The sequence below is a fragment of the Fusarium vanettenii genome, assembly GCF_000151355.1.
Source record: "Fusarium vanettenii 77-13-4 chromosome 3 genomic scaffold NECHAsca_2_chr3_3_0, whole genome shotgun sequence".
NCBI lineage: Eukaryota > Fungi > Ascomycota > Sordariomycetes > Hypocreales > Nectriaceae > Fusarium > Fusarium vanettenii.
Genome location: NW_003315880.1, coordinates 1,209,957 through 1,233,047, shown reverse-complemented (window position 1 = coordinate 1,233,047; position 23,091 = coordinate 1,209,957). Strand labels below are relative to the sequence as shown.

The 23,091-nt window shown below is 53.7% G+C and overlaps 9 protein-coding genes across 9 annotated transcripts; 4 read left to right on the top strand and 5 right to left on the bottom strand.

Moving 5' to 3' along the window:
* Positions 1–96: 96 nt before the first annotated feature.
* Positions 97–1,219, bottom strand: NECHADRAFT_35547 (uncharacterized protein; the record flags this gene model as incomplete). The annotated part of the gene is made up of 2 exons (XM_003052509.1): positions 97–1,086; positions 1,139–1,219. 2 exons carry the CDS (start codon positions 1,217–1,219, stop codon positions 97–99), a joined length of 1,071 nt encoding a protein of 356 aa, XP_003052555.1.
* Positions 1,220–2,305: 1,086 nt separating this feature from the next.
* Positions 2,306–5,224, top strand: NECHADRAFT_36373 (uncharacterized protein; the record flags this gene model as incomplete). Its single annotated transcript, XM_003053005.1, has 4 exons — positions 2,306–2,382; positions 2,435–2,521; positions 2,573–2,674; positions 2,734–5,224. The coding sequence occupies 4 exons, from the start codon at positions 2,306–2,308 to the stop codon at positions 5,222–5,224; spliced, it is 2,757 nt and encodes a 918-aa protein (XP_003053051.1).
* Positions 5,225–5,299: 75 nt separating this feature from the next.
* On the bottom strand, positions 5,300–6,748 carry NECHADRAFT_99584 (uncharacterized protein). Its single transcript, XM_003052508.1, has 2 exons — positions 6,481–6,748; positions 5,300–6,427 (listed from the first exon to the last, which is right to left on the bottom strand). The coding sequence occupies exons 1-2, from the start codon at positions 6,654–6,656 to the stop codon at positions 5,359–5,361; spliced, it is 1,245 nt and encodes a 414-aa protein (XP_003052554.1). The 5' UTR covers positions 6,657–6,748; the 3' UTR covers positions 5,300–5,358.
* Positions 6,749–9,011: 2,263 nt separating this feature from the next.
* On the top strand, positions 9,012–9,816 carry NECHADRAFT_58992 (uncharacterized protein; the record flags this gene model as incomplete). Its single annotated transcript, XM_003053004.1, has 1 exon — positions 9,012–9,816. The coding sequence occupies one exon, from the start codon at positions 9,012–9,014 to the stop codon at positions 9,708–9,710; it is 699 nt and encodes a 232-aa protein (XP_003053050.1). The 3' UTR covers positions 9,711–9,816.
* A 1,277-nt stretch (positions 9,817–11,093) lies between these two features.
* Positions 11,094–12,090, bottom strand: NECHADRAFT_91804 (uncharacterized protein; the record flags this gene model as incomplete). Its single annotated transcript, XM_003052507.1, has 3 exons — positions 11,094–11,369; positions 11,419–12,024; positions 12,064–12,090. The coding sequence occupies 3 exons, from the start codon at positions 12,088–12,090 to the stop codon at positions 11,094–11,096; spliced, it is 909 nt and encodes a 302-aa protein (XP_003052553.1).
* A 282-nt stretch (positions 12,091–12,372) lies between these two features.
* On the bottom strand, positions 12,373–14,201 carry NECHADRAFT_91803 (uncharacterized protein; the record flags this gene model as incomplete). Its single annotated transcript, XM_003052506.1, has 4 exons — positions 12,373–12,390; positions 12,424–13,635; positions 13,683–13,776; positions 13,825–14,201. The coding sequence occupies 4 exons, from the start codon at positions 14,199–14,201 to the stop codon at positions 12,373–12,375; spliced, it is 1,701 nt and encodes a 566-aa protein (XP_003052552.1).
* Positions 14,202–14,806: 605 nt separating this feature from the next.
* On the top strand, positions 14,807–15,820 carry NECHADRAFT_77664 (uncharacterized protein; the record flags this gene model as incomplete). Its single annotated transcript, XM_003053003.1, has 1 exon — positions 14,807–15,820. The coding sequence occupies one exon, from the start codon at positions 14,807–14,809 to the stop codon at positions 15,818–15,820; it is 1,014 nt and encodes a 337-aa protein (XP_003053049.1).
* A 461-nt stretch (positions 15,821–16,281) lies between these two features.
* NECHADRAFT_2224 (uncharacterized protein) lies at positions 16,282–18,276 on the bottom strand (the record flags this gene model as incomplete). The annotated part of the gene is made up of 3 exons (XM_003052505.1): positions 16,282–16,934; positions 16,983–17,563; positions 17,735–18,276. Coding segments are annotated over 3 exons (1,776 nt in total), but the record flags the coding sequence as incomplete, so codon positions are not given.
* Positions 18,277–20,257: 1,981 nt separating this feature from the next.
* NECHADRAFT_58991 (uncharacterized protein) lies at positions 20,258–22,559 on the top strand (the record flags this gene model as incomplete). The annotated part of the gene is made up of 3 exons (XM_003053002.1): positions 20,258–21,044; positions 21,406–21,591; positions 21,643–22,559. The coding sequence occupies 3 exons, from the start codon at positions 20,258–20,260 to the stop codon at positions 22,251–22,253; spliced, it is 1,584 nt and encodes a 527-aa protein (XP_003053048.1). The 3' UTR covers positions 22,254–22,559.
* Between the last annotated feature and the right edge of the window lie 532 nt (positions 22,560–23,091).

Genomic DNA, 23,091 nt, shown 5'->3' with positions numbered 1-23,091 from the left:
TGGCTAGTTATACATGACGTTTTGAGTCAACATAAACATTGTGGCCTCTCTTGATAGGCAAGATGATGGAAGTAGACAAATGTGGTATATAAATTATCACGCTCGACTAACATTTTCGCAAAGCTCATCCGTGCTCTTGCCGCTATTTTTATCAGCTTCTGTCAAAACACTCCCTTCAACATTAACGCTCCTCCTGACCATTATCCGGCCGAGTACATTCTGTTGATTCTGCGGTGGCTTTAGAGACGACGTAACTGTAGATCTCGTTCTCACTCTCTCCAAACCCACCGCCTCGGGGCCTTCTATTGAGTGCTTTTTGCCCTTTGCCGAGCGTTCAGGTGGTACCTCGACAAACCCAAACATTGGTGTCTGTCCCGAGTCTGCGGGTTCTCCGCCGTGTTGTAGAAACTCGATAAGCTTCCCCAGCACGGCGAATTCAAGCTTAAGCTTGATCGAGTACATGACTACCTTGAGTCCCTGCTGCCATAGATAATGGCCCATGAACTCAATGACAAGCAATGCGATATCCATAATAACGATCAGAATGTTGATAACAAATAACTGCCGCATGATACGGCGTGTACCTCCGAGTGCTGTCTTGAGGATATCAAGGGTCTTCCAAAGGTATAGCCCAGAAATAATAAACTCTTGCACGCAGAAGCACGTCATGTGAACCTTTTCCAGAATGTTGAAGATGGGATTGTAGCTGGCCCTCCCTTCTCGGGGACGATAGCTGACTGTGAAGAGTAGGACGGTCATGGTGGTATGCCAGACGACAGCGTTGAAGATAATCATCCACTTGACGGCCAAGAGTATACGGTCGTTATCCAGGACCAGGTGAAGTCGAGAGTAGAGGACCAATGCCTGCCCAGTTATCAAGAGTATCCAGCCGATATCGCTGATGAGTATTCCGGCGACATCGCCCGCGAGGTCGAAGTAGTCGATTAGCCAGCCAACCGCATACGGGACCACGCCGAAAGATGCCACGAGGAGACTCCAAAAGTATAGGCCTCTGAACCGCTTAAAGGTCGTGAAGATGAGGGAGAGGAGTTCGATGCCATTGTATAGGGATACGGTCGTACAGGTCTATGGGGACACCATTAGCTTGGGGAATAGGGAGACGGTGCAAGTGCCGCACAATAACCATTACTGCCTCTGGGGTATATCTCCCGTCAGCTCTCCTAACAAGCTCGCCATCGCTATGGGTCAGAACAGTCATGCTTTTGCCTGCTTCAGGCGGAACAATTTCGCGTCATGGGCCGCTGCTGCGGTGGGGGAACACCCAGGTGAAAGGAGATGAAGAATAGGAAAAGCAAGTCCTCACTCGTTGGACACAAGAGACTGCTGGTGACGATCCCACGCTGCACGTGCCCTAGCTAGTCTCGCCAGGCAATCCGGGGTAGTTATGGGTCCGGGGAAGAGTGGGCAGGCCGGGGGAGGGACCATGGAGGCTAGGGCCGTCATTTCAGCTCAAGCATGTCCTCCCTCCAAGACCATTGCCTCAAGATACAGAGTGGCTGCCCTTCAGGATTGCCACAAGGTTCCGGCCAACCGGTTTCGGGTCTAGCATTCCTTCAACGAGAAACGGGCGAGACGTTGAAGGTGAGGGAGAATGTTTTGGGGGGGACTATTCTTGGCACAGCGTTGGATCCATCCATTCCAGCCCCGGCGAGTTTTTGCTGGAAATGGCTGCAACGGCAGTTGTGTGCCGTGAGTGGACAGCCTGGGTGAGTGCCAAGAACTCAGCTTTCAGCGCAATGCGAGGCACGTGAGATACATCCTGGGATCCATCAGGGGGTGATTTTTGATACGTGAATCCATTAATGTGAATATTGATGGATTGACTCTAACTCACCTAATCCCTATGCAGCCTGTGATGCAATGAATATATCTACCTAACTATGTGGTTCCTTTGTACACTCTAACAGACTCAATAGGTTGCTGGCAGGGTATGACCGGAACTTGAAGTATGTATGCATTCAAGTTCTGTGTTGAATGACCGTGAAAAGGGCACTCAGGAGGTTATTCGGACTTCTAATAATTAATAGATTTCAAAGACACTTATCTTATGCAACATGAAACTCAGACTGCTCAACTCGAGCTCTTTTCACTGCCCGTCTCATGACAGCCGCGCGTGATGGCCCGTGCACCACCTGCAACTCTTATCTTATCGCCGTGCAGGCAGTGACCAGGAGCCATGAGCGCATCCATCTGCCATCTTTCATCCCAACTCAATCTTGACCTTAAGAACTCCGCGCGCATTCTCACCTCGACTCTCTGTTTTCGCAGCATGACTTGACCCATCATGTCTGAGTACGGGCGCATGGACCCGTTCTCCTTCGCGGGCTCCAAGGATGTCCATCATCCTGTGAGCATTCGCATGTGCGACTCCCCCTCCACAAACACCCTAGGACTTGGCTAACATGCGCGGTAGAATGAACCTTGAGGGCGAGGAGCCTCCATTCAAACCTTCGACTCTTCTCGAGAAACCCGAACTGCGACACGTCGGCTCAAACACGAGGTAGCGCAGTCGTCTCTTACCATTTGCGCATCCACTAACGTCAGCTTCCAGCTCCCACTCCGACCTCTACGTCACGGTTCAGGTTTGGGCCGGCTCCAAGCCCTTGACTGTACCCGTTCAGACCGCCTACAAACCCTTCCGAACCGAGCGAAAGTATGATATCCCATAACCCGCCGCTCATGCAGAGCGTTTATTGATCAATGGAATAATAGGTGGAACGAATGGCTTCAGCTACCCATCACATACGATTCCCTTCCGCCCAACTCATGCTTGGCCATCACAGTATGGGACCTATCGCCGACCGGTGGGACAGGAGCGCTTGGCCATGCTATTCCATTTGGCGGCACCACCTTGCCCATGTTCGATGAAGATAATCAAGCGCAAAAGGGTAGGCAGAAGTGCCTCGTTTACCGTCACAAGCACGCAGATGGCACAGACAACACAGCAACTCCCGCCCTAATCTCGAATAAAAAGAGAACAACATCTCGCAAGGGACCGCTTCCTCCTCTGGATAAAGACGCAGAAGAGTTGGACCGGATGGAGACTCTGTTCAAGAAGCACGAGATGGGCGAAATACCCCGTGTCGATTGGCTAGACCAGATGGTCTTTCGCAGTTTCGAGAAGCGAGGCCTTCAAGCCGCAAAGTCATCGATGCAGATGCTCCAGCGACAGCGAGCAATCAACGGAGAGACCGACCTCAATGGTCGAGATAAAGAGAAAAGCGAGGATGGGCGACCAGGTCCTTCGACGTTTCTTCTCAACGTCGAGTTGCCACGTTTCGATTTCCCCGTCGTCTTTGCCGACCACGAATACGACCCTCCCCCGATCTCGGCACTTCAGAATCTTTCAGTTTCCCAAGCTAGCATGGCTCATCGTCAGCCGCAGGTTCAGTATGGACCGGGAATTAACGCCCTCAGTGAAAGTTCATATGGGCTTGAGGGGCGGCTGATCAAGGTCTACGACCCTGAGGTTGGCCATAGAGACAACCCGGCAGAGGCGAAGCATCGTCGATTGTTCCGAAGCTCTCATCGACATGGCATCCTCGACAAGGACCTGAAACCGAACGCCAAGGTTCGAGATGAGCTCAATCTCATCATGTCATATCCCCCAACCCAAGTCCTTACACCAGAGGAGACGGATTTGGTGTGGAAATTCCGATATCATTTGACCCGAGATAAGAGAGCCTTGACCAAGTTTGTCAAGTCAGTCAACTGGAGCGACCAGAGCGAATCGAAGCAAGCAGTCCAGGTGCTTGGGCGGTGGACTGCGATCGACGTCGATGACGCTCTTGAGCTCCTTGGCCCGTCGTTTGACAACTCGGCAGTCCGGTCCTATGCCGTGGACCGACTACGTAAGTCAGACGACCAGGAACTGCTCCTATACCTTCTTCAGCTGGTGCAGGCTCTCAAATACGAGCATATCTCGACAGACTCGGACGAGGAGAGTAGCCACGACTCGTCTCTAGCCCGCTTTTTGATTCAGCGTGCTGCGGCGAACTTTATGCTTGGAAACTATTTCCATTGGTATCTAATGGTGGAATGTGATGACCGCAGCCCTGAGCAGGGCGTTGATAACCGAAATATCTATCGAAAGGTTGCTTATGAGTTCATGACGGAGCTTGTCAAGCAGCCAGGCGGCACAGAAACACGCAAGACTCTCTTGCGACAAGCTGAGCTGGTTGCCATCCTGTCTAGGATCGCACAAGACGTCAAGACGTCAAATGACACGATAGCGAAGAAGGTTGACAAACTCAAGCACTTCTTGGCAGATCCCAAGAACGAGCTCCTTACCTTTGATCCGCCCTTGCCGATGCCTCTCGACCCATCAATCCTGATTACTGGCGTCGTGCCAGATCAAACTCTGGTATTCAAGTCTTCACTGAACCCGTTCAAGTGCACCTTCAAGACTACTACGGGAAGCACTTATCCTATCATCTTCAAGCTGGGTGATGATCTCAGACAGGACCAGCTCGTGATCCAAATCATCACACTGATGGATCAGCTCCTCCAGAAGGAGAACCTGGATCTTAAGTTGTCTCCCTACAAGATCCTGGCAACCAGCACATCAGCAGGCGCCTCACAGTTTGTGCAGTCTGCAAGCTTGTCCAGTATTGTCAACAAGTTCCGGCAAAATCCAGCGTTGGCTTACCTTAAGTATCATAACCCGGACGACAGACAGCCTCTGGGCGTGCGACAAGAGACGCTGGACACTTATGTGAGATCCTGCGCGGGCTACTGTGTCATTACATATATCCTAGGTGTGGGTGATCGCCATCTCGAGAACCTGCTACTTGCACCCGATGGCCACTTCTTCCATGCCGACTTTGGCTTTATTCTGGGTCGAGATCCCAAACCCTTTGCGCCCCTGATGAAGCTTTCTAAAGAGATGGTGGACTGTATGGGTGGCGTGCAGTCAGAGCACTATCAGCAATTCAAGCAGTACTGCTTCTTGGCATACACGGCGTTGCGCAAGTCGTCAAACCTGATACTCAACCTCTTCAGCCTCATGGTGGACGCTAACATCCCAGATATCCGGCTGGAGCCGGACAAGGCTGTACTTAAGGTGCGGGAGCGGTTCCACCTGGAGCTCAGTGAGGAGGAAGCCCTAAGATACTTTGACCGGGTTATTGAGGACACGCTGACGGCGTATGCGCCTGTTGTGATTGACAAGCTGCACGAGTGGGCGCAAGCTTTTCGAGCATAGAACCCTTGGTGACTGGTTGTGTCTAGTCACTTGGAGTTTTGGAGTATCTGACACGAGACCATTGTTGGTCAAGATAGATTATGTAGTTAATTTTTACTGGGCTGCCACGCCGTTGGTGCTATTATCTGTCCAATTTATGTCTCTCCAAAGACAAAAACACCCTTGCCATTGCGGAATCCCTGAAGACCCTGCTGAACAGCGTTGCGGAGTGTCTCCTCTTCCGTCTCCCAGTCCCACTTGACCTCATCAATAGGAACATCACGGAACTGGCCTGCGCGGACGATATCAAGGATGTCGTTAATCATGTGCTTGCGACCGGCAGGGTCACGCTCGTTCCACTTGCTCAGCCAGAAGCCAATGAAGCGGATGTCCTTGAAGATTAGGAGACCGACAGGCAGGGACACGGGCTGCTTGGCCATGCCGCCATAGGTGACCATGCTGCCGCCCTCACCGAGAGCCCGAGCAATTTGGGTAGCCGACTTGCCTCCGACGCAGTTGAGGCCAAGACCGATCTCCTCACGACCACCACGGGTGATTTCGGCGAGCTGGTCCCTCCATTCACGGGAGAGGAACTTGGACTCAGTCACGACAATGTCAGCTCCAAGGTCCTGGAGCTCCTTGACAAGAGCCTCGGTCGCCTCGGGAGTATCGCGATCACGAACGACGTTGATGCTCCTCAGACCCCAGCGCTTGCCGAACTGGATAGCTGCTCGACCAACGCCAGAGTTGGCGCCGTTCTGGATGAACCACTGTCCGCTGTTGACCTCGAGAGGGCGCATACCCAAGCCCGCCTTGGGACCAGCATTGGGGCCGTAGTGGCGCAAGATACGGTAGGCCGTGCAAGGGTTCACACTGACGGTCGCAACCTGCGCGGGGGTCAAGCCCTCCTTTTCAATCTTGATGAACTTGTCGGCCTCGTCGACAGCGTGCGTCCTCCAGGTACCAAACTGGCCGATGGCGGGGATGACCCAATCACCCTTTTGCAGAGAAGAAGAGGAGGAGCCTACTGACACAACCTCAAAGACACCTTCGTTGCCGGGGACAACAGAGGGTTCTGGAGTGCCAATTAAGGAGGTAAAGGGTGGCTTGGAGCCGTAGGTGCCCTGGACGGTGTTGATATCGGCGGGGTTGATGGGAGCGGCGAGGGATCGGACGAGGACCGAGTTGGAGGGGATGGAGGGGGAGATGGAGTGTCGGTGGAGTCTAGAAGCTGTCAGCGAGGGTTATGGCGGGAATAAGTGAGAGAAGGAACATACTGGAGCACATCAGAGGGCTCGCCATACTTGGAAAAGACGAGCGCCTTTGCCTGAGTGTAGCCATAAGGACCCGACTTGTATCGCGCCGCAACGGTGGGCAGCCTCTGGAGCTTGGCCGAGGGACGAGCAAGGCCCGAAGCGAGGGGTCGAAGACGGAGACACTGCAAGCTCGCCATGATGAAACGGGAAATCAAATAATCGGAAGACGATACAAATTGATTTGCTTGTCGGGCGTAGAAAGTCGCACGACGTTTTTGAAACCTCTTTTTTGCACCTCGAAAGAACCGAGCTTAAACGGGAGCTCTCGTTGGAATGACGTTGAAGAGGCGGAGACACGGGCCAATCAGAGCCCGCAATTAACCGGGGACGGCCATTCGGCGGCGATGGGGACCGAAGCATGCGGGAGATGGAGATGGGGGGGGATCCTCTTTGAGCGTGGCAAGTGGGGGATGTCTAAATCGGGAAAACAGGGACGACGAGATGGGTAACTGTGTTGGTGAGATTGGGAATAGTGGCAGAGTTTCACAACTTGCATTTCTTTTCTTGTGGTGGGTTGCCCAAAGTCGTTTAGGCCTCGAGCTTGTATCTTTTTCACCCAACCCTGAACTTCCGAGGTACTTTGGGCATAGCCACCAGGAACGGTTGCACTAGAGATGCAACGCTACGATGATAAAAGGGGTAGACAATCTGTTCCCTTTTTGAGGTACAGCGATCAATCATCTTGTGCTCTCGAGTAAGAAAAAAAAAAGAAGTGTTTCCCGTGCCAAGAAGGGAGGGTGGGATCTGATACGGAACCCATAGATGCAAGACAAGGCGTTGGAACATGTCTCAATCCATCACCTGCTGGCTTTCTGTCCCTGGTTTCCCCTGGAGACACGATCCTGTGTGCTGTGTTTTGTTATGAGAGCTTGATAATATAGCGCATGATGATATTAGATTGGTCTCGTGAGGATATAGTAGTCTATGCGGCACAGCATCTCTTACTAGTAAATTCTGGTAAGCTGTAATCAAAAGAGCCCAGGTGCAAAAAACTGCAAGCCCGCATGCCAAGTGCCTGCATGCGCCGTAGGTGGTTTGGTAGGTAGCACAGAACTACTTAGCATGTGAGATTTGATGTATGGCCCGGGAAGCTGGATCTCTCTGCCACAGGCCCGTTTGCTCCGGGGCTTTTATCCTCGACAAGAGTTCGTCGTTGCTTTTTATCAGTCGACATTCGGCCCTGCGGTGGGAATCGAAAGATGGCTGCTGCGGCACACGTTTCTTCTTGTGTAGTTTTGGCGTGGACGTATGTGGCGTGGAGGGGTTGTATAAGGGAGAGAAGAGGAAGGGAGTTTGACCAGTGGAGGCGCATGTGAGATATATACGTATGTACGTATGATGGACAGATGAAATTGTCTAAGCCATGAACGTCCTGAATTGTTTCCAATGCTGTTTATCTGCCTTGAGGTAGCCCCAGCCCGTGCCGTGCCGTGCTGGGACCTGACCCAACCCGACTGCATGAGGGGACGGTAGTTATTAGGTGCAGTGACAGCTGGGTAGGTACATGAAAAGTAATGGGCGGGACGGGAGGTGCCGCCTTGCCAGCCAGTCAAAGTCAGGTACCAGAGCTCTAGAGTTGGGTACCTGGGGCATGTCCACCTCTGGCCACCGCCTTTGTTGGCTCACCAGCTCACCCAGAAGCCCTCGTGGCTCCAGTGCCCTCCAGCGGGGGTCCGCACCAGCCGGTGGGTTCGCTGCAGCTTCTCCAGGGGCAGGCCCAGCAGCGAACCACCAGCGGCGGAGGGTCATAGGTACCTCTGCGGTACTGGCGGTACCTCGAGGGTACCTGGCCTTGCTCCCGTCATGACATTCTCCACTCCCTGGCCGCCTTTCACGACCTTCTCTCTCAGACCCCGTCCTCCACCATTCTTTCTTGCAAAAACATGTGTCCTCCCTCTTTCACCTCCATCCCTTTTGCTTGTTTGCTTGTTTGCTATTCATCTTGATCTTCAAACCTTTGAGCTTCACCTTTCTCTACCTCGCTCACCGCAATTGAAACGGGATCATCCCAAGATCCCAAAAGCACGCCACGCCGCGTCCTCAACCCTTGCAAGCCGCAACGACAAAAGCCACCCCGACCCCTGCTCCAGTTTTCCACCTCCCATCTTGGTCCCTGACAGGCTACCTTCTACTACTCTATTCCTGGGTCCTTGGCCGTTTTACGCTCTCCTTTCTCGTCGCCACGCCCTGTTCGTTCCTGCGCTCGCTGCGGGGAGTCAGTCGAAACTCTGCTTCGTCATCTCATCCCGCTTGTTTGGATCCCAGTCGTCGACTTAGACGTCAATCAACGAGAGAGAGACTGCCATCTTCACCTTGGCCATTCGCGTCTTGAGCTCCTCCCGTCGCCTCACCTCACCTCGCCCTTGCTCCCCTCGCTCGCTACCCCTTTCCGAACTCGGGCCCTCGCCATTCATCGATCCCGTGCTCCATCTTCGATCCGTGCCACGACCTGTTGCTGTTTGTCGACCGAGACTGACCTCACCACCGCCACCATGTCGTCTCTTTTCAACAAGAGCGGCGGAGGCTCGCGCTTCCAGCTGCCCGCTCTGAACCTAAACTTTGGAAGCATCACAGACGGCACCAACATCCCGCCGCCTCCGGACTCGCCGGTTCAAAAGGTGCCGACTCCTCCCCAGACGCCGCCGCCCGTCAAGGAAGTCGCCAAAGAGACGGAAAAGGACACACAGAGCAACGTCGTCAGTGACGACAGCAAGGAAACGCCCCAACAGAGCATTCCTGCCCCCTCCAATGGTAATCTCGCTGGAACCAAGCGCTACGCGGATGAAGATGTCCCCCTGAGCCCGGCAGCTTCGAGCCGTCAAGGCAGCATCCGTCGCCTATTCAGTAGGACCATGTTGAATAACAATTACGCAGAGGGCCAGAACCAGAATCCATCGAACACAAACCTCGCGGCTGTCACCAACGGTCGACCTTCCAGCCAGGGCGGCTCCAGCTTCCTCGACGAGCGAAAGTCGAGGAGGAGCAGCGGCTGGTTCAGACGGATCAGGACTGGAGACACGGGGTCCAAGCGAATCAGCACAATGAACTTCGAAGAGCCTCCTCGCGCGCCTACGCCCACGGCCACGATCAAGAAGCCTTCGGGACCGCCGCCTCCCATGATCCCCGAGTTGACCGATCTTGAAAAGGACGAGGGAAGTCTGGGTGATGATCTGTTCAAGAACATCAAGTAAAACAACAACTCGAATTACGGCTGTCGAGAGCCACGCTCGACTGACCAATTCCGGCTAAACAACCACCATCTGTTTTTTTTTTCTTACACTGTTTGCATATTCAAAGACCGAAGATTGAGACACCCTCGCCCACCACTTCTCGCCCCCCTTTTTCACCCGAGCAGAGCAACCAAGCACCTCACGAGACGGTCGACGCTTTGGAATATTCCCCTTCTATTTTTATTTAACGATTAGCCTCTATTACTCAGAGGCCGATTGATCCGCCTTCTTGCTGGGGAGGGCGAATTTGGTGGTGGGTGAAGGGAGATGTAGAAGAGGAGGAAATGAAGAGCGGCATGAAGGCAGCTCATCAAGATACCCAACTTGTTTCGCGGCTCACTAAATCGGTGTGCGATATGGATTTGTCCGTCTTGTTCTTCTTTTGATTTTTGGCATTCATTGATTTGGTTTCGAATTGCCACTACGACGCTTCACGAAGTGTATCGTCATCATGTCTTCACGTCACCCGTCCGTTATTTACTTGACACCACACCTGCCCTCGCCTCGACGCAACGCAACGCTCTACACCGCCATGCCATGCGAGGGATTGTTTCTGAATACTTATTACTACTACTTTTGGGAGGCGGTTTGAGTCCCGGGCTTTTTTTTTTCATGCCGGGAGATTGGGGAAAGGGGCTGTCACGGCCACTCTCCAGGACTGTACATCTATTAGTGCCTACTTGCGGAAAAGCCGTGCAGGAAGAGAGAGACAGAAGAAGAGAGAGGTTGGAGACAAAAAGAGCCAAGATTTTTGGCCAAAGCTTTTATTATCCGGGGAGGGAGGGAGCCGATTGTGTTTATTTTGGTTTGGATACGAGATTAGAAACAATCAATGCTTGGGCGCGTTGCGTTTGCTGGCCCCCGATTCTCACGATCATCTCCCACGCCGGCCTCACGGCCCTCAACTTGTCCCATGCGGTGAAGAAAGCCGGCTCGGGATTTGTAGACTGGCTTGCTTGCGCGTCGATTGTCGAGCATAGACCAGGAGACGTGAGATGGACGACCCGAGCCAACCGGGAGGGGGGTAGACATGGGTGTTGGTTGTTGTCATTTGTGTAATCGTATTCATATCCGTATCTTCATCAGTTCATCATGTCCAACTGTGGCTCTTATAAGGTGTCATGAATAGCATCATGGCCAGCCATAGCAGCTCCGAAACTCATCATCTCGCCACCTCGTACTCGTGTCTCCACTAAAGGAAGACACTCCTGCATCCAACTCTGGCTCCTGTAACTGGCCAACACAGCTGATACAAGCTTGGCCTACTCCACGACCTCCTCACCTGTCTTTTTGTCTCCAACGATATAAACTGGGTCGAAGCGATTTGACCGCGTCTGTCCCATCTCATACACTCAAGCCCTCGTTCCTCAGCTTCTCGTACAATGTCCCCATGGATGCTGCATAGCCCGGTACCAGAATGCCCTCGCCGGTGGGCACTGGTGCGTTGAATAGAGGAACCACTCTCGTGGCGCCCTTGGTAACCTCGAGGATCGTTCCGTCGCCGAGGTCCTCGTTTACGACGAGCTGCCACATGCCCCGGGCAATCTCTTCGGGTTCGATAAGGATCGTGTCTTTATCCAGCATCACAGCCTTGGTCGGGTCATCGTGCCAGAGAGGCGTCTACCATTATCAGCTTGAAGTTAAGTGTCATGTCATCGTTGACACTCACCCTCACTGCACCGGGAGCTACACATCCCACGCGGATTCCAAGCTCATCGCGCAGTCCTCCTAGGGACCGCACGAAGCCATGTAAGCCATGCTTGCTCGCAAAGTACAGCGGCGTCGTGATGCCCGCACCATAGCCTGCCATGCTACCAACGTGGACAAGAGTCCCCTTCTGCTTGGCCTTGGTCCAGTGACCGATAGCCAACTGACTCAACCGGATGGGAGATGCAAGATTGACATCCAAAACAGCATAATGACCTGGATCCGCATCTGCAGGGTCGGCAGAGACTGTGTCTGGGTTACTCTCCGTCTTGGGAGCCTCCCAAAAGGACGCCCACTTGGGCTCAAAGAGGCCAGCGCCTGCGACGACAATGTCGACAGATGAGAACTTATCCACGGCCGTCTTCCACACCGAGCTTAGGTCTGGCCAAGATGCAACGTTGGTCTTTTGAAAGAAGGCGCCGGCTTGGCCCTCAGCAGCCGGGAAGGGGTATTTCTTAAGAAGCTCCTCAGCTTCTGGTTGAAGTTTAAGGTCGGCGATGAGAACTGAACAGCCCTTTTCGAGAAGCATACGAGCGAAGCACAAGTTGATGCCTTGTGTCGATATCAGCTATTGAAACCCTCATAGTTGGCTGCGTCAACTTCGTACCTGAGCCAGCCCCAGTAATGAGGGCATGTTTGCCCTGGACAGTAAGAGTAGTCATTCTGCAAACCAAAATAATGTTGTTTCTTTAATGTCACAATGAAGGATTCGGCCCAGGGTCTTCAAAGTTGCAGGGTTGGTTCAGTGTCGGGAATCTCACAACCGCCCTGGTCGTTTCTAATTCAAACGAAACGGCGATGAGATTAGTAGCGGATACACACCCCGATTCTCTGCGGGGTGTCACACGTTAAAATGAAGAAGAAGAGACATGGGCTGAGCATGGTCTCAGGAGCCAAGCCCTGCCGCTGCAGGCCCTCAGGTCCTGGCCTTCTCCTCATCCACGAATCCCTGCATCTCGGAGGGGACAGGATCCTCGGGTTTCCCATCCCGGCACGCCCAGCCGTCGACCAGACGCAGCGTCTCGCGGCTCCACAGCCTGTTCATAAGGGATAGCCGCACGGGGACCAGGGCGATGATGATGAGGGGGAAGGCGGGCGCCGCGACGGTGAGCGTTACACCAAAGACGATGCCCGTGAGGATGATCTGTGTGATTGTGTAGGCGTGGATGCCGAACCAAGTTACGCCGGGGGGCAGCTCGTGTAGGTCTGATGGCGGGGTGAGAAGCTGGACGACTCGCTCGAGGATTGGGTTGACTGAGAGGGACTGATAACCCATGAACATGAATAGACCAGCGAGCACTGAGGTCTGTGTAAAGCCGAGTAGCTTCTGTAGCGGCGGAGAGACAAAGATGAGGATCATGGCTGCTTGGATGAAGTGTGAGTATCTCTGCTCATATGTCCGCGCAACCGGTCGAGGTGAATCTGGCTGCTCGCCCTCTTCAGCAGGAGGACTCTCAAGGACGTAATGCATCAACGACTCCGAGTGTAGCGGCGCCTGAGGGAGAAGTCCGTTGGCTGGAGGGATACCCAAGATACCGCAGATGATGGTGGTTGTTCCCAAAAGGACAATATCCCAGGCATATCCGCCAGGCTTCTTGGTACCATAACGCTTCACGGTACAGATGATGCTGCTAATCTCGTGGTCAAAGTAGAACAGGACAGTGACGATGGCACCAGGGATCATGGATAGAAATACCCATTCCACAGGCAGGTCCCAGAAGCGCACAAAGAAGGTGTGTCGATCGGGGTTCGTAGGTCTAAACTTGGTCTGGACTTCGAGGCGGACGTGGTCAAGGTCTGCTAGCTCTCCGATATAGGGGATACCGATCCAGAAGACGATGGAGATTGCAGCGGCATACTCTGTTAGCCCAAGACGAACATAACGATGAAGCATGGGCTTCCACGAGTTGGCTGTTGACAGCAGGATGGCCAGCAGACATGTTCCAAATGCACCGATGATGGCGTATAGAAAGGCGGCCAGTGAGACCCTGGCATGAGTGCGCTTAAGCTCCATGGCAGCCTTGTGGAAGTAAATGACGCTGTTGAGAAGGGAAAAGATGTCGGCGCTAAAGTGCGTCACGTACTGCATGGTCCAGTCGTGGGCGTTGAAGATTGCCAGGAGGTAGTGCATCCACCCGGCGTGGATGAGAGACCATGCCATGACGGGGAGGAACTCGACCTGTAGATTATGAGAATGTGTTCAAGATGCGGCTTGAAGGATCTTACATGAAAGTGTGTTTCACATAGTTCGTAGATGTTTTCAGCCAACACGGAAAAGGGGCCCGTGACGCCCAAGATGGTGAGAGGTTGGCCAGAGAAGCTATTCTCATCAACATGGGATCTTGACAGTGATAGGCAGCTCACTTACACGGAAAAGATCAACCCGCAGAGCCCAGTGCTAAACACCACCTCGATAGTTCCCCACGACTTGCCTGTAAGAGTGTACAGGTCACTAGCAAACGTGATACCCGGCAGAATGTTGGTGAAGAAGATGTAGACGGCGCTCGCGATAACCTGCTGGTTAAAGACTTGCCAGTCTGATACCCATCGACTCCTGAAGTTGATCATGTCCTGCTTCAGCAACCGAAAGGGACGAAGCTTGCCACCCTTTCCAAAGTACTTGGAAGGCTGACCGGATGCATCGTTGGTGCTGAATGTTTCATCTTGGACTGCTTGGTTGCCTGGGTTGTTCTGTGATGCTGGAGTGATGGTGTTTCCAGATCCAAAGGTAGGAGTCCTCTCCATCTCAATTGAACCAACCGGTTCGTGCCTGGCCATATCGCAACCAAAAGAATGCAGCTCTTTCAACAAAGGTCTGAAACAAGAAGCAGAAACAGCGCAATTGCTTTGTGGGCGTGAAACATGTTGAAGCCCTTTCCAATCTGGTCCGGGACTTCAAGCCAACTTATATCGTCTCTTGCCTTCAGTTCCTTGGTCTAGAGCATGCTCTTGGCATTGTCTTGGCTCTAGATTCAGGTCTTGGCTTTTATTCCTCTTGTGTAGTCATCGGTGAACGGAATGGATTGCTAGGGCTTCACACGCACACTCAATGGATGAATCGATAACGCGTGGTCGCTCCTCAATCGGCAATTGGCTCAGGAAGTTCTCTTGGTATGACGTCATGAGGCAGCAGCTCTATCTTCAAAAAAAAAAAAAGTCTTATCTCCACGTGCCGGGGTGGGGCGAGGCTGAAAGAGGGACAATTGTGCAAGGCTGATATTTACATCATCTTTTTTTTCAAGGGTCCAGACCCTTCATGTTGATGGTAACAGATGCGAATCTCGAAGCACACGCCTAGAAACATGCCCCCGACGGCCAATCCCGAGTGATATACAAACCCCGCGACAACAATGGCCAACTTCATCCCCCGCCAGGCCTTTTCCATCCCGGGCTCGGTCCCCAAGACCTACTATATCGGCCACCATGCCTCGGCCCAGCAACAGGTGGTGAATAAGCTCCAAAACATCTCCCTGATCCTCGAGTGCCGCGACTTTCGCCTTCCGCTATCCACCCACAACCCCCGCCTCGAGCGTGCCGTCGCCGGCCGGCCGCGCCTCGTCGTCTACACAAAGTCGAGCCTCGGCAGCGACACCCCCGGCGCCGCAAACGCCCTGCGAAAGCTACACGGCGACCGCTGCGTCATCTGGGACAAGGCCGACCCCGCCGCCACAAAGACTTTGCTAAAGAAGGTCAAGGAGGTTGCGCGGGAAGCGGACTCGCTGACGGGTCTGTGGGCCATGATCGTCGGCATGCCCAACGTCGGCAAGAGCACGTTGCTCAATGCGCTACGGAGGGCCGGCATACCAGGGCAGACGGCCAAAGCCGCAAAGACGGGGGACCAGGCGGGTGTGACACGAAAGATGAGCACGCCCGTCCGTATCCTCGAACCTGAGGACCGGGGCGGAGTGGGTGACGGCGCCTTTATCCTGGATACGCCCGGCATCTTTCAGCCCTATATCGATGACGGCGAGACCATGATAAAGATTGCCCTTACGCAGGGCATCAAGAAGGGGCTGGTACGGGACGTGATTCTCGCCGATTACCTCCTCTACAGGATGAACCTCGTGGATCCCACCTTGTACGAGAAATATTGCCCCCCCACAAACGAGATTGATGAGTTGCTCGGGGCCATAGCCAGGAGAGAGGGCAAGGTAAAGCGCGGTAACCACCCCGTTCTTTCGCACGCTGCTGATAGACTCTTGTTCCATTGGCGAGAGGGAAACATGGGCAAGTTTGTCCTCGATGACCTATCAGACAGCGCCATTGAGGAATACCAGACTTGCATAGCAAACCCCAAGCTGAGCCTGAACCAGGCAAAGAAACTGCAGAAGCGAGCGCGTGCCCAAGAAAAGGCGGGTGCGTAGTATGACCTCGAGGTCCTGAACCTGTGTGTTATTGTATCGTTGTATCATATATCTGTCTGTATAGACGACATTTTCCATGTACACTACCTAACGACGCTCTGTTATTCATATCCATCCCTCCGAGATTCATGCTTCTCCCACAATAATGCTGCTCCATTGCAGCTTTGTAAGACGCCAATGGCAAACTCTTTTAACCAGGCATACTGGGGTATAAGAAAAGAGCCGGAACACCAAAGAGCCCAGACCTCGTGGTCGGTTCCGGATAAAAGACGAACGAGAAACCGTAACTAATGAGCGATGAAAGACAATCGCATCCCTGCATCTTGCCTTGATGCTTCGTGACGCCCGTAATGCACCCAACCGTAAACTCCAAAAACATTCAAGAAGCCATAACCGCCCATCATTGCCACCGCCTAGCATAGCAGGGTGCTGTCGAAACCCGGTGCTGTATGTGCTTAGGTGTACTGGCTCTGCCACTTGACCATATCCCGCGTTAGAACGTCCATCATCTCCATACAGTTCAGATCTTTGAAATCCTTGTCGTGAGAAGACTCCCTGGTCGATCCGTTCTCCACTGCCATGGACTGGTTCTCGGGTCTGCTAGCAATTTGCGGGACAGGAGTCTTCTGGGGCGAAACCTGCCCGCTGCTTGCGGACCCGTTGGGCACTGGAATGGCTTCTGCCGCAAGATCCACCTGGGTTCGGGAGATAAAGTCCATGATGGCGCCGACACGCCGCTTCATATCCATCATGCTCAGCTTATGATGTGGGGCTGCCTTTGATTTTCCATGTCGGTGGTGGTCGTTGGTCGACTTGGAATGGCCTGGCGTTGAATCATCCCCATTCTTCTGAATGTCTCGCGACATTGACCGTGCTGGGGATTCGCCATCCGCATCACGGTCTCTAGTATACTGGTTTCTGCCCTTGCCCTTCTTGTGAGTATTTCTGCCACCTCGTTTATGGGTATTCGTGGTCGGAGGGTGGCTCGCGGGTGGAGTGTCAGGGACTGGCTGAACTGGAGGAGCTGGAGTCTCGGTGACGATTGGAGTCTCAATGCTCTTTGCCGCAGGCGGTTTTACCGGGGGAGCAGGCGTCTCGTCAGAAGGATCAGAATCTACCAAAAATTAGCAAGCGGAAATAGTCTCAGACAGGTCCGACTTACCCTCTCCACGACGCCTCTCTGCGCGTCCTTTGCGCTTATCTGCTGCCTCTTGCCTCTGACGTTCTTTATCTTCTTTTTCCGTCTTTGCTTTTTGAGTCTTGTTATTTCGAGCCTTTTTTGCGCCACTGCGAGTGCTCGACTCTTCATCTGACTCGTCGCGACTGGTGGCCTCGACAGGTTGAGCAGGAGGCGAAGCGGAGCGAGAACTGGTTCGCTGTCTCTTGACATTCGTGTGGCTTCTCGTTGCCGTCAGCTTATCATCCCGAGGCTGGGTATGAAGGGCGACTGACTCTTCACTGTCACTCCGCCCCCGCTTGGCTCTCCTGGTCAAGGCCTCTGGCGCATCGTGAGGAGCATCTTCCTTGCTTGCCTCAATGGCTCGAAGGAGTTGTTCATCTTCGTAGGCTCGGTCGCGGCTGTTCATTGTAGATCGGCGCTTCGACGTCTGTGAAGCAGAGGTAGGGCGTGAGTTTTTGCCTGTCCCAGTCTTTGGGGAGCGAGTTCCCTCCTTGGCGATCGAGGCAGCCCTCGACGTGGCCCGCGATGGGCGATTGAGAGGAACATATTTCGAGTATTTTTGTCTGTCAAGCAGAGGATATTAGCATTCGGGCAAAATCAACGCTGGCGTGTGAACTTTGCAGTGGTCCAAGAGCGAACGAGGTCGACCGTGAGTCGAAAAAAGTCGACCACAGCCATTTGGACGAATTTCGAGATGGCTAGTTCGCATTAAATCGAGACAGAAACCGACTTACCCGTTGCTTGCAGTATGGATTTTGTGTAGGTCCTTGCGACATTGTTCGCAGAAATATTCTTCGGGGGAGCTTTCGGCACTGAAAATGCCTACACAGGCACCGTGCTGCCAGACTTTGCAGACGTCGCATTGAACGAAGAAGCCGGTAACATCTTCAGTGAACTCAATGGAGGCGAAAAAGTCGGCGTCGGGTCCCTCGACAGGCGGGCGACCCGGGTAGTCCTCAGAATCGCAGATGCAGCGGACAGCCTCATCTTCCTCCTCCTGGAGGTCGTCGCTTCCATTTGCCATGTCAAAATTGTCAGGCCTGGAAGCCTTTTCGGTATCGTCGTCGTGATTGCGTTTTCGCCGGCGACCGAGGAGGGTGTCGTCGAGATCCTCAAAGGGCTCCGACGACAATGAGGCGCTAGGTGTGGACTTGGTGGAGGAGGGCTTGACGACGGATCTCGTGTTCCGTTCGGCTCGGCCAGAGGTGCTCGACGAGACAGATGATTGCTGGGATTGTGAATTGGTCGCGCGGGCTCTCGATGACCGTCGCGGCGAGGGAGGTGCCATGAGTGAGTCGGGTCACCGAGGTGGGGAGAGGAAAAGAGAAGGAGACGTTAGACGTGAGGAGGACGAGGACGAGGACGAGACCCAAGGTCCGGTAGGCGAGTATTGGCGCGTGTAACACTGCCGAGAGAAACGATGTATAGTTAAAGCTGCTAAAAGACTCGGGGAAAGGTAGGATCGCGAGAATTGGTGTGTGGTGCGGAAGCGATCAAGGCAGATGTGGGAGCTGGGCCGGAGACCAGCGTCGACGAGAGAGACTAGAAGGTCGAGGAGGAGCAGTCGAGTTGAAGACAAGATTGGCAAGCAAGCATGTCGTAGAGGAGTAAAGGCGAATCAGTCATGACACGGAGGAACCGCAACAATGTGTGTATGGGTGAGAGGAGACGAGAGGAGAAGCTTGGTTCGGAGGAGGAGAACGGGAAGAGATGGACGGAAGCGTGGGAGAGCGAGCGGCATCCATCAGAGAGAGCGAGGGAAGGTGGGCGCGGGCCTTGAGTGGGTGCGGGCCTGGGTGGGCGAAGCGCGGCGTGGTGTCGCTTCAGAACAGAGCCGGACCACTACAGCACCACAAAATTCGCCAGGTACCTGAACGAGGTACCTCACAGGGGTCCTAGGGTCCATATCCGCACTGAGGCACGCGCCTTACAGGGAGCTTCAGCGCTGCCCATTCACTGTGCAGAAATTGTTTCGATTAGCTCGCCCGCGCTGAGAGGCGGGTAATGCCCGGTTGCAGTCCGATAGCCCGCCTTGCGCGGTTGATTTCCGCTGGATGGACCTCAGTGACATCAGGGAATCGTTGATGTCGCAGTCAGCAAACTCTCGTCATGGAACTGCCGTGTTATGTATTTCATGACTCACAGTTGGGAAGATGGCAGTAAAAATAAAAATAATAATAAATAAATCGTAGTGTAGCTGGATTTATTTAAATATTTAAAGCGCCAAAACCCTGTAAACCAGACACAGTGCAAATCATTCAAGTCTCGATCATGGCCAGGGAGAGTGGTGGGCGTGGGGAGGGCGAGTGCCACCTTGACAGCACACCAGAGGGGGAATTCTGCTGACTAACCTAATAACCGCCCTCGGCCCTCGTTGCAACTCCTAGCCTCAGTGACGATTCGCACACTCGAATTACGGAAACCTCCAAGGTGCTATCAGCTTTGCGCTGTCACGATCTACGTCACTTGCTCTCAGGGCCTTTATCGACGATCTGCTGTTTCATTTCGAGCCTCGTCTGCGCTTGCCCGAGGTGTCCCTCACCCTCCTGGGCCCCGTCCGCCCGTCAGTGACTGGGTAAGCCACCCGACCTTGAACGACCGACAGCAAGCCTGGCGACTATCGGCATAACCGCTGCGAGAGACCGTCGATGCTACAACCAGAGACATCACCAGTGCCAGCCCACGCTCGTCGTAGTCGCAGCTGCTCGGCCATGATATGCCTTGCATCGACGACCATGTTCTGACCCGCACACAGAACGCTTTAGAGCCCGACCGAACCAACTTACCCCCCTTCGAGCTTTCCAGCGTCAACCAGCCTCGACACCCGGCGTGCCTACCTACGACCTTGATACCCCTTTCGAATTGTACGGTCGATCTTGAATAATCGAGTCTTGTTTGTCGACGTATTTGTACAGATTGCTCCCTCTCGGGCTTGTTTGGGGAAACTTGTTGCTCCACCGTTCTTGGTTATACGGTTTGGGTCAGGGTTATTATACGATGTTTGCTGGGTACGCTTTCCGTTTGATTCCAACGCCGGCGAAGCCCGTCGCAATCCCCAGCTGGCCGTTGATTGATCACCTCGGACGGTTATCAAGCATGGGCTGCGGTGGGCGGCATCCCACATGTCCATATCCCCCACCAACCTCTCCGCTCCCATGTCCTCCTTCGCTATATTCGTGACTGGTTTCGTCGGCATCATGGCGACATATCTGCTAACACGAGCCTTTCGCTCTTCTCGTGCAGATCATAGCCCCAAAATGTCGCCAGATACTGTATCGTCGCTGTTCCCAGACCGACCGATTCGGCCGCTGCCGAAACGCCGGCTCAGAGAGAGGCTGTCTCCAGACGTTGCGGACTCAATAAAATACCCTCCGTCGACTCACGAAACCACCCCTCTCTTCTACTACCCCCCATACACTCTAAAAGACGAAGGAAGCCCGCCGAGGACCGGCTCCACGAGCCCAGTTGAACAGGGACGCAGGACAGAGTCGGGGCGCAACTACACACCACGGCGGAACGGCGTAGGGTTGCCAGACGGCGACGAGGAAGAGACTGCCTTGCAGAGCAGTCTTGTTACCAGATCACCTCCAGAGACCCTTACTCATCCCGCTCGTCGGCCGTCAAGGCCGGACCCGCCTCGACATCCAAATCCGCAGCCCCCTCCATCAACGACCTCGTCAGTAGATGGCTACGATTCATTCGAGAATACCAATAATAAGAAGAAACGGAAGATCCCCTCTGCAGGGGATCCCACTCTCAACGGCACTCATGCGCTGAACAACGAGATAGGCTCCCTGGCCATATCTTCCGGGACAGCACACTCCCCAGCCAGCGAGCTCCATGGCGATAGGTCGTATGCTCATTCGGGTGCGTATCCAGGTTCGGGAACCTTTTCCACCAGCAACCAGGGAATATCGGGGCCAGGACGAGGCAGATTGGGGCGCTCCAGGAATGGAAGAAGTCCGCTGCGAGCTTTGCCCGACGGTAACACTACGTGGGCTGGACGAGCATCCAAAACTGCACCACCCCAATGGGCACCAGCCGGTGAGTTTCTTTCATTATTGCCGATGCCTTTTTCATTGTGCGCCTATGCATTGTCTCAGTGATGTATTGTTGCGGCTATCCGTCTTATGGAGATTTGCCTATTCGGGTGAATCTCAGATAGACTCTATTCTCCTGCAGCATTTTGCGCCAACCACGCATAAGCCGCCGGCTGGAAACAGGTGGCGGCACGGAGCCATGCATAGTACTTGACCAGCCAGCTCAGCCGACCCAACCAATTTTTGCATGTTGCGTGCATGCTGTGAAGGCTCTTTCCTCCTTCTTTACAGCGAACCGAACCTAACATTGTCTTCTTTATCAACAACACCAAAACATCCATTCAGGCGGCTAATTCCAGTCCTAGAACGCGAAGCTCGCGGTATCATCTCTAACGCCATTGCTGTCGCAAACGCTGAGAAGCAGCGTCCTCAACCACAAGAGAACGGGAGCTTACTTCAGCAATACTCTTCGGCAACGAAGACCACACCTGCCTCCACTCAATTCACCTTCACCTGCGACTCCCAAGTTCCCGGGACGGTTCGGTGGCCTGGTAAGTTTCAGGAGATGGTTAGCTGTAATGGCATACTAATTAGCAAACAAGGTCATTCGAGTAAACACAGTATGTCGACTCAAACGATGCCAGGCATGTCGGCAGAGATGAACGGTAGCAACGGTTATAATCACGATGGTTCTTCCAAGGCAGCTAGTCGCGGATCAGGGAGTTCTCGTCGAAAGAGCAGACGCCGATTGGAAAAGGAGCTCGACATGGCCGCAAGGCACCGCCGTCGAATTGCTGCCGACAATTACTATCAAAACCCTCCAAAGGCGGAAGACATTTGGATCTGCGAGTTTTGCGAGTACGAACGAATCTTTGGCGAGCCACCGAGGGCACTGATTCAAAAATACGAGATCAAGGACCGACGGCATCGCCAGGAAGAGGCTGATCGTAAGCGTCTTCTCGAGAAGGCCAAGGCGAAAAGTCGAAAAGGCAGGAAGAATGCGAAGGCACCCGCAAGAGGACAAACAACAAACCAGAACACTCCTCCAGAGCCAGAGCACGCAGACCCTGACGCCCCTCCCATGAACATGGGCAACGAACATTCCACGCAGTCCGAGGAGGACTACGTGGACGGGCCTGATGATCACTACTTGGATGCAACTGGCCATCATTCGCATCGGGGGGATCCGGGCATACCGGCGGGTGCAACCTAGGAGCCGTCAAATGATACGGAAGTCGAGGCAGACCAGTCGATTAATTGCTGGCTTTGTTTCTTTCAGATATCTCATTAGACGACCTGATAGCTAAGGATCGAGAGCCACTCGGTGAGGAGGAGGCTCTAGGAAGCGACCTTTGTTTACCTAGTTGGGTTTTGAACACGGGAAGTTGGCAGTGTGTTTTTTTTTTTACAACTGTCACTGCAGCATGGATATGTAACGGCGGGAAGAACAGTCAGCGTTAAACATATCATGTCATAGCTGTCCTAGTGTAGCGCAACCCAATTCACGACCACTCTTACATATTTGCCCCAATAGAGTTGAAAAGCTGTTCGCAGTGAGGTGACGGAAAGTCAAGTTCCATTGAGCGGCTCGAAATTAGACGAGTCTGGGACTGACGTCAGGGCGGGCCAGCTAGCAGAACCGGGGCTAATTATAAGTGCTCTGACAGGTAGAGTACCGTAGCCGCTCAGCTGGAGAGTGGGCAAGCAGACATCCATTTCGAGATTGAGCTGACACCGGCTGAGATGGAGCCCAGATGGATGAAAAGGCCGAGAAGTAGATCTCGGCAGATGGAGAATTTATGGCTTGGTTTGCCGTTTGTCAGGAGAGATGAGCCTGAATGGGAACTGATCTACAAATAGCTGATGCATGGGCCCGATGTGTGGAAACCGGGTGGGTGAGCTGCACATGATGGAAGCTGAGCTGAGGGCTGTGCCCGGGACTGTATTAGGACAGGGAAAACACTTGTCCAGCCCTGCTTACACCGCCGTTGGCTTCTGTACTGTATCCGTAGTGTCAACGGCATCAACCATCCAGCCTCCCAATCATCAGG

What these genes read in the sequence shown, in the direction of transcription:
- NECHADRAFT_99584 (XM_003052508.1), bottom strand. Translation starts at nt 6,656, where the DNA reads ATGGCGAGCTTGCAGTGTCTCCGTCTTCGACCCCTCGCTTCGGGCCTT. An exon ending in GAGCCCTCTGATGTGCTCCA is followed by an intron (nt 6,428 to 6,480) that starts GTATGTTCCTTC and finishes GACAGCTTCTAG; the next exon opens with ACTCCACCGACACTCCATCT.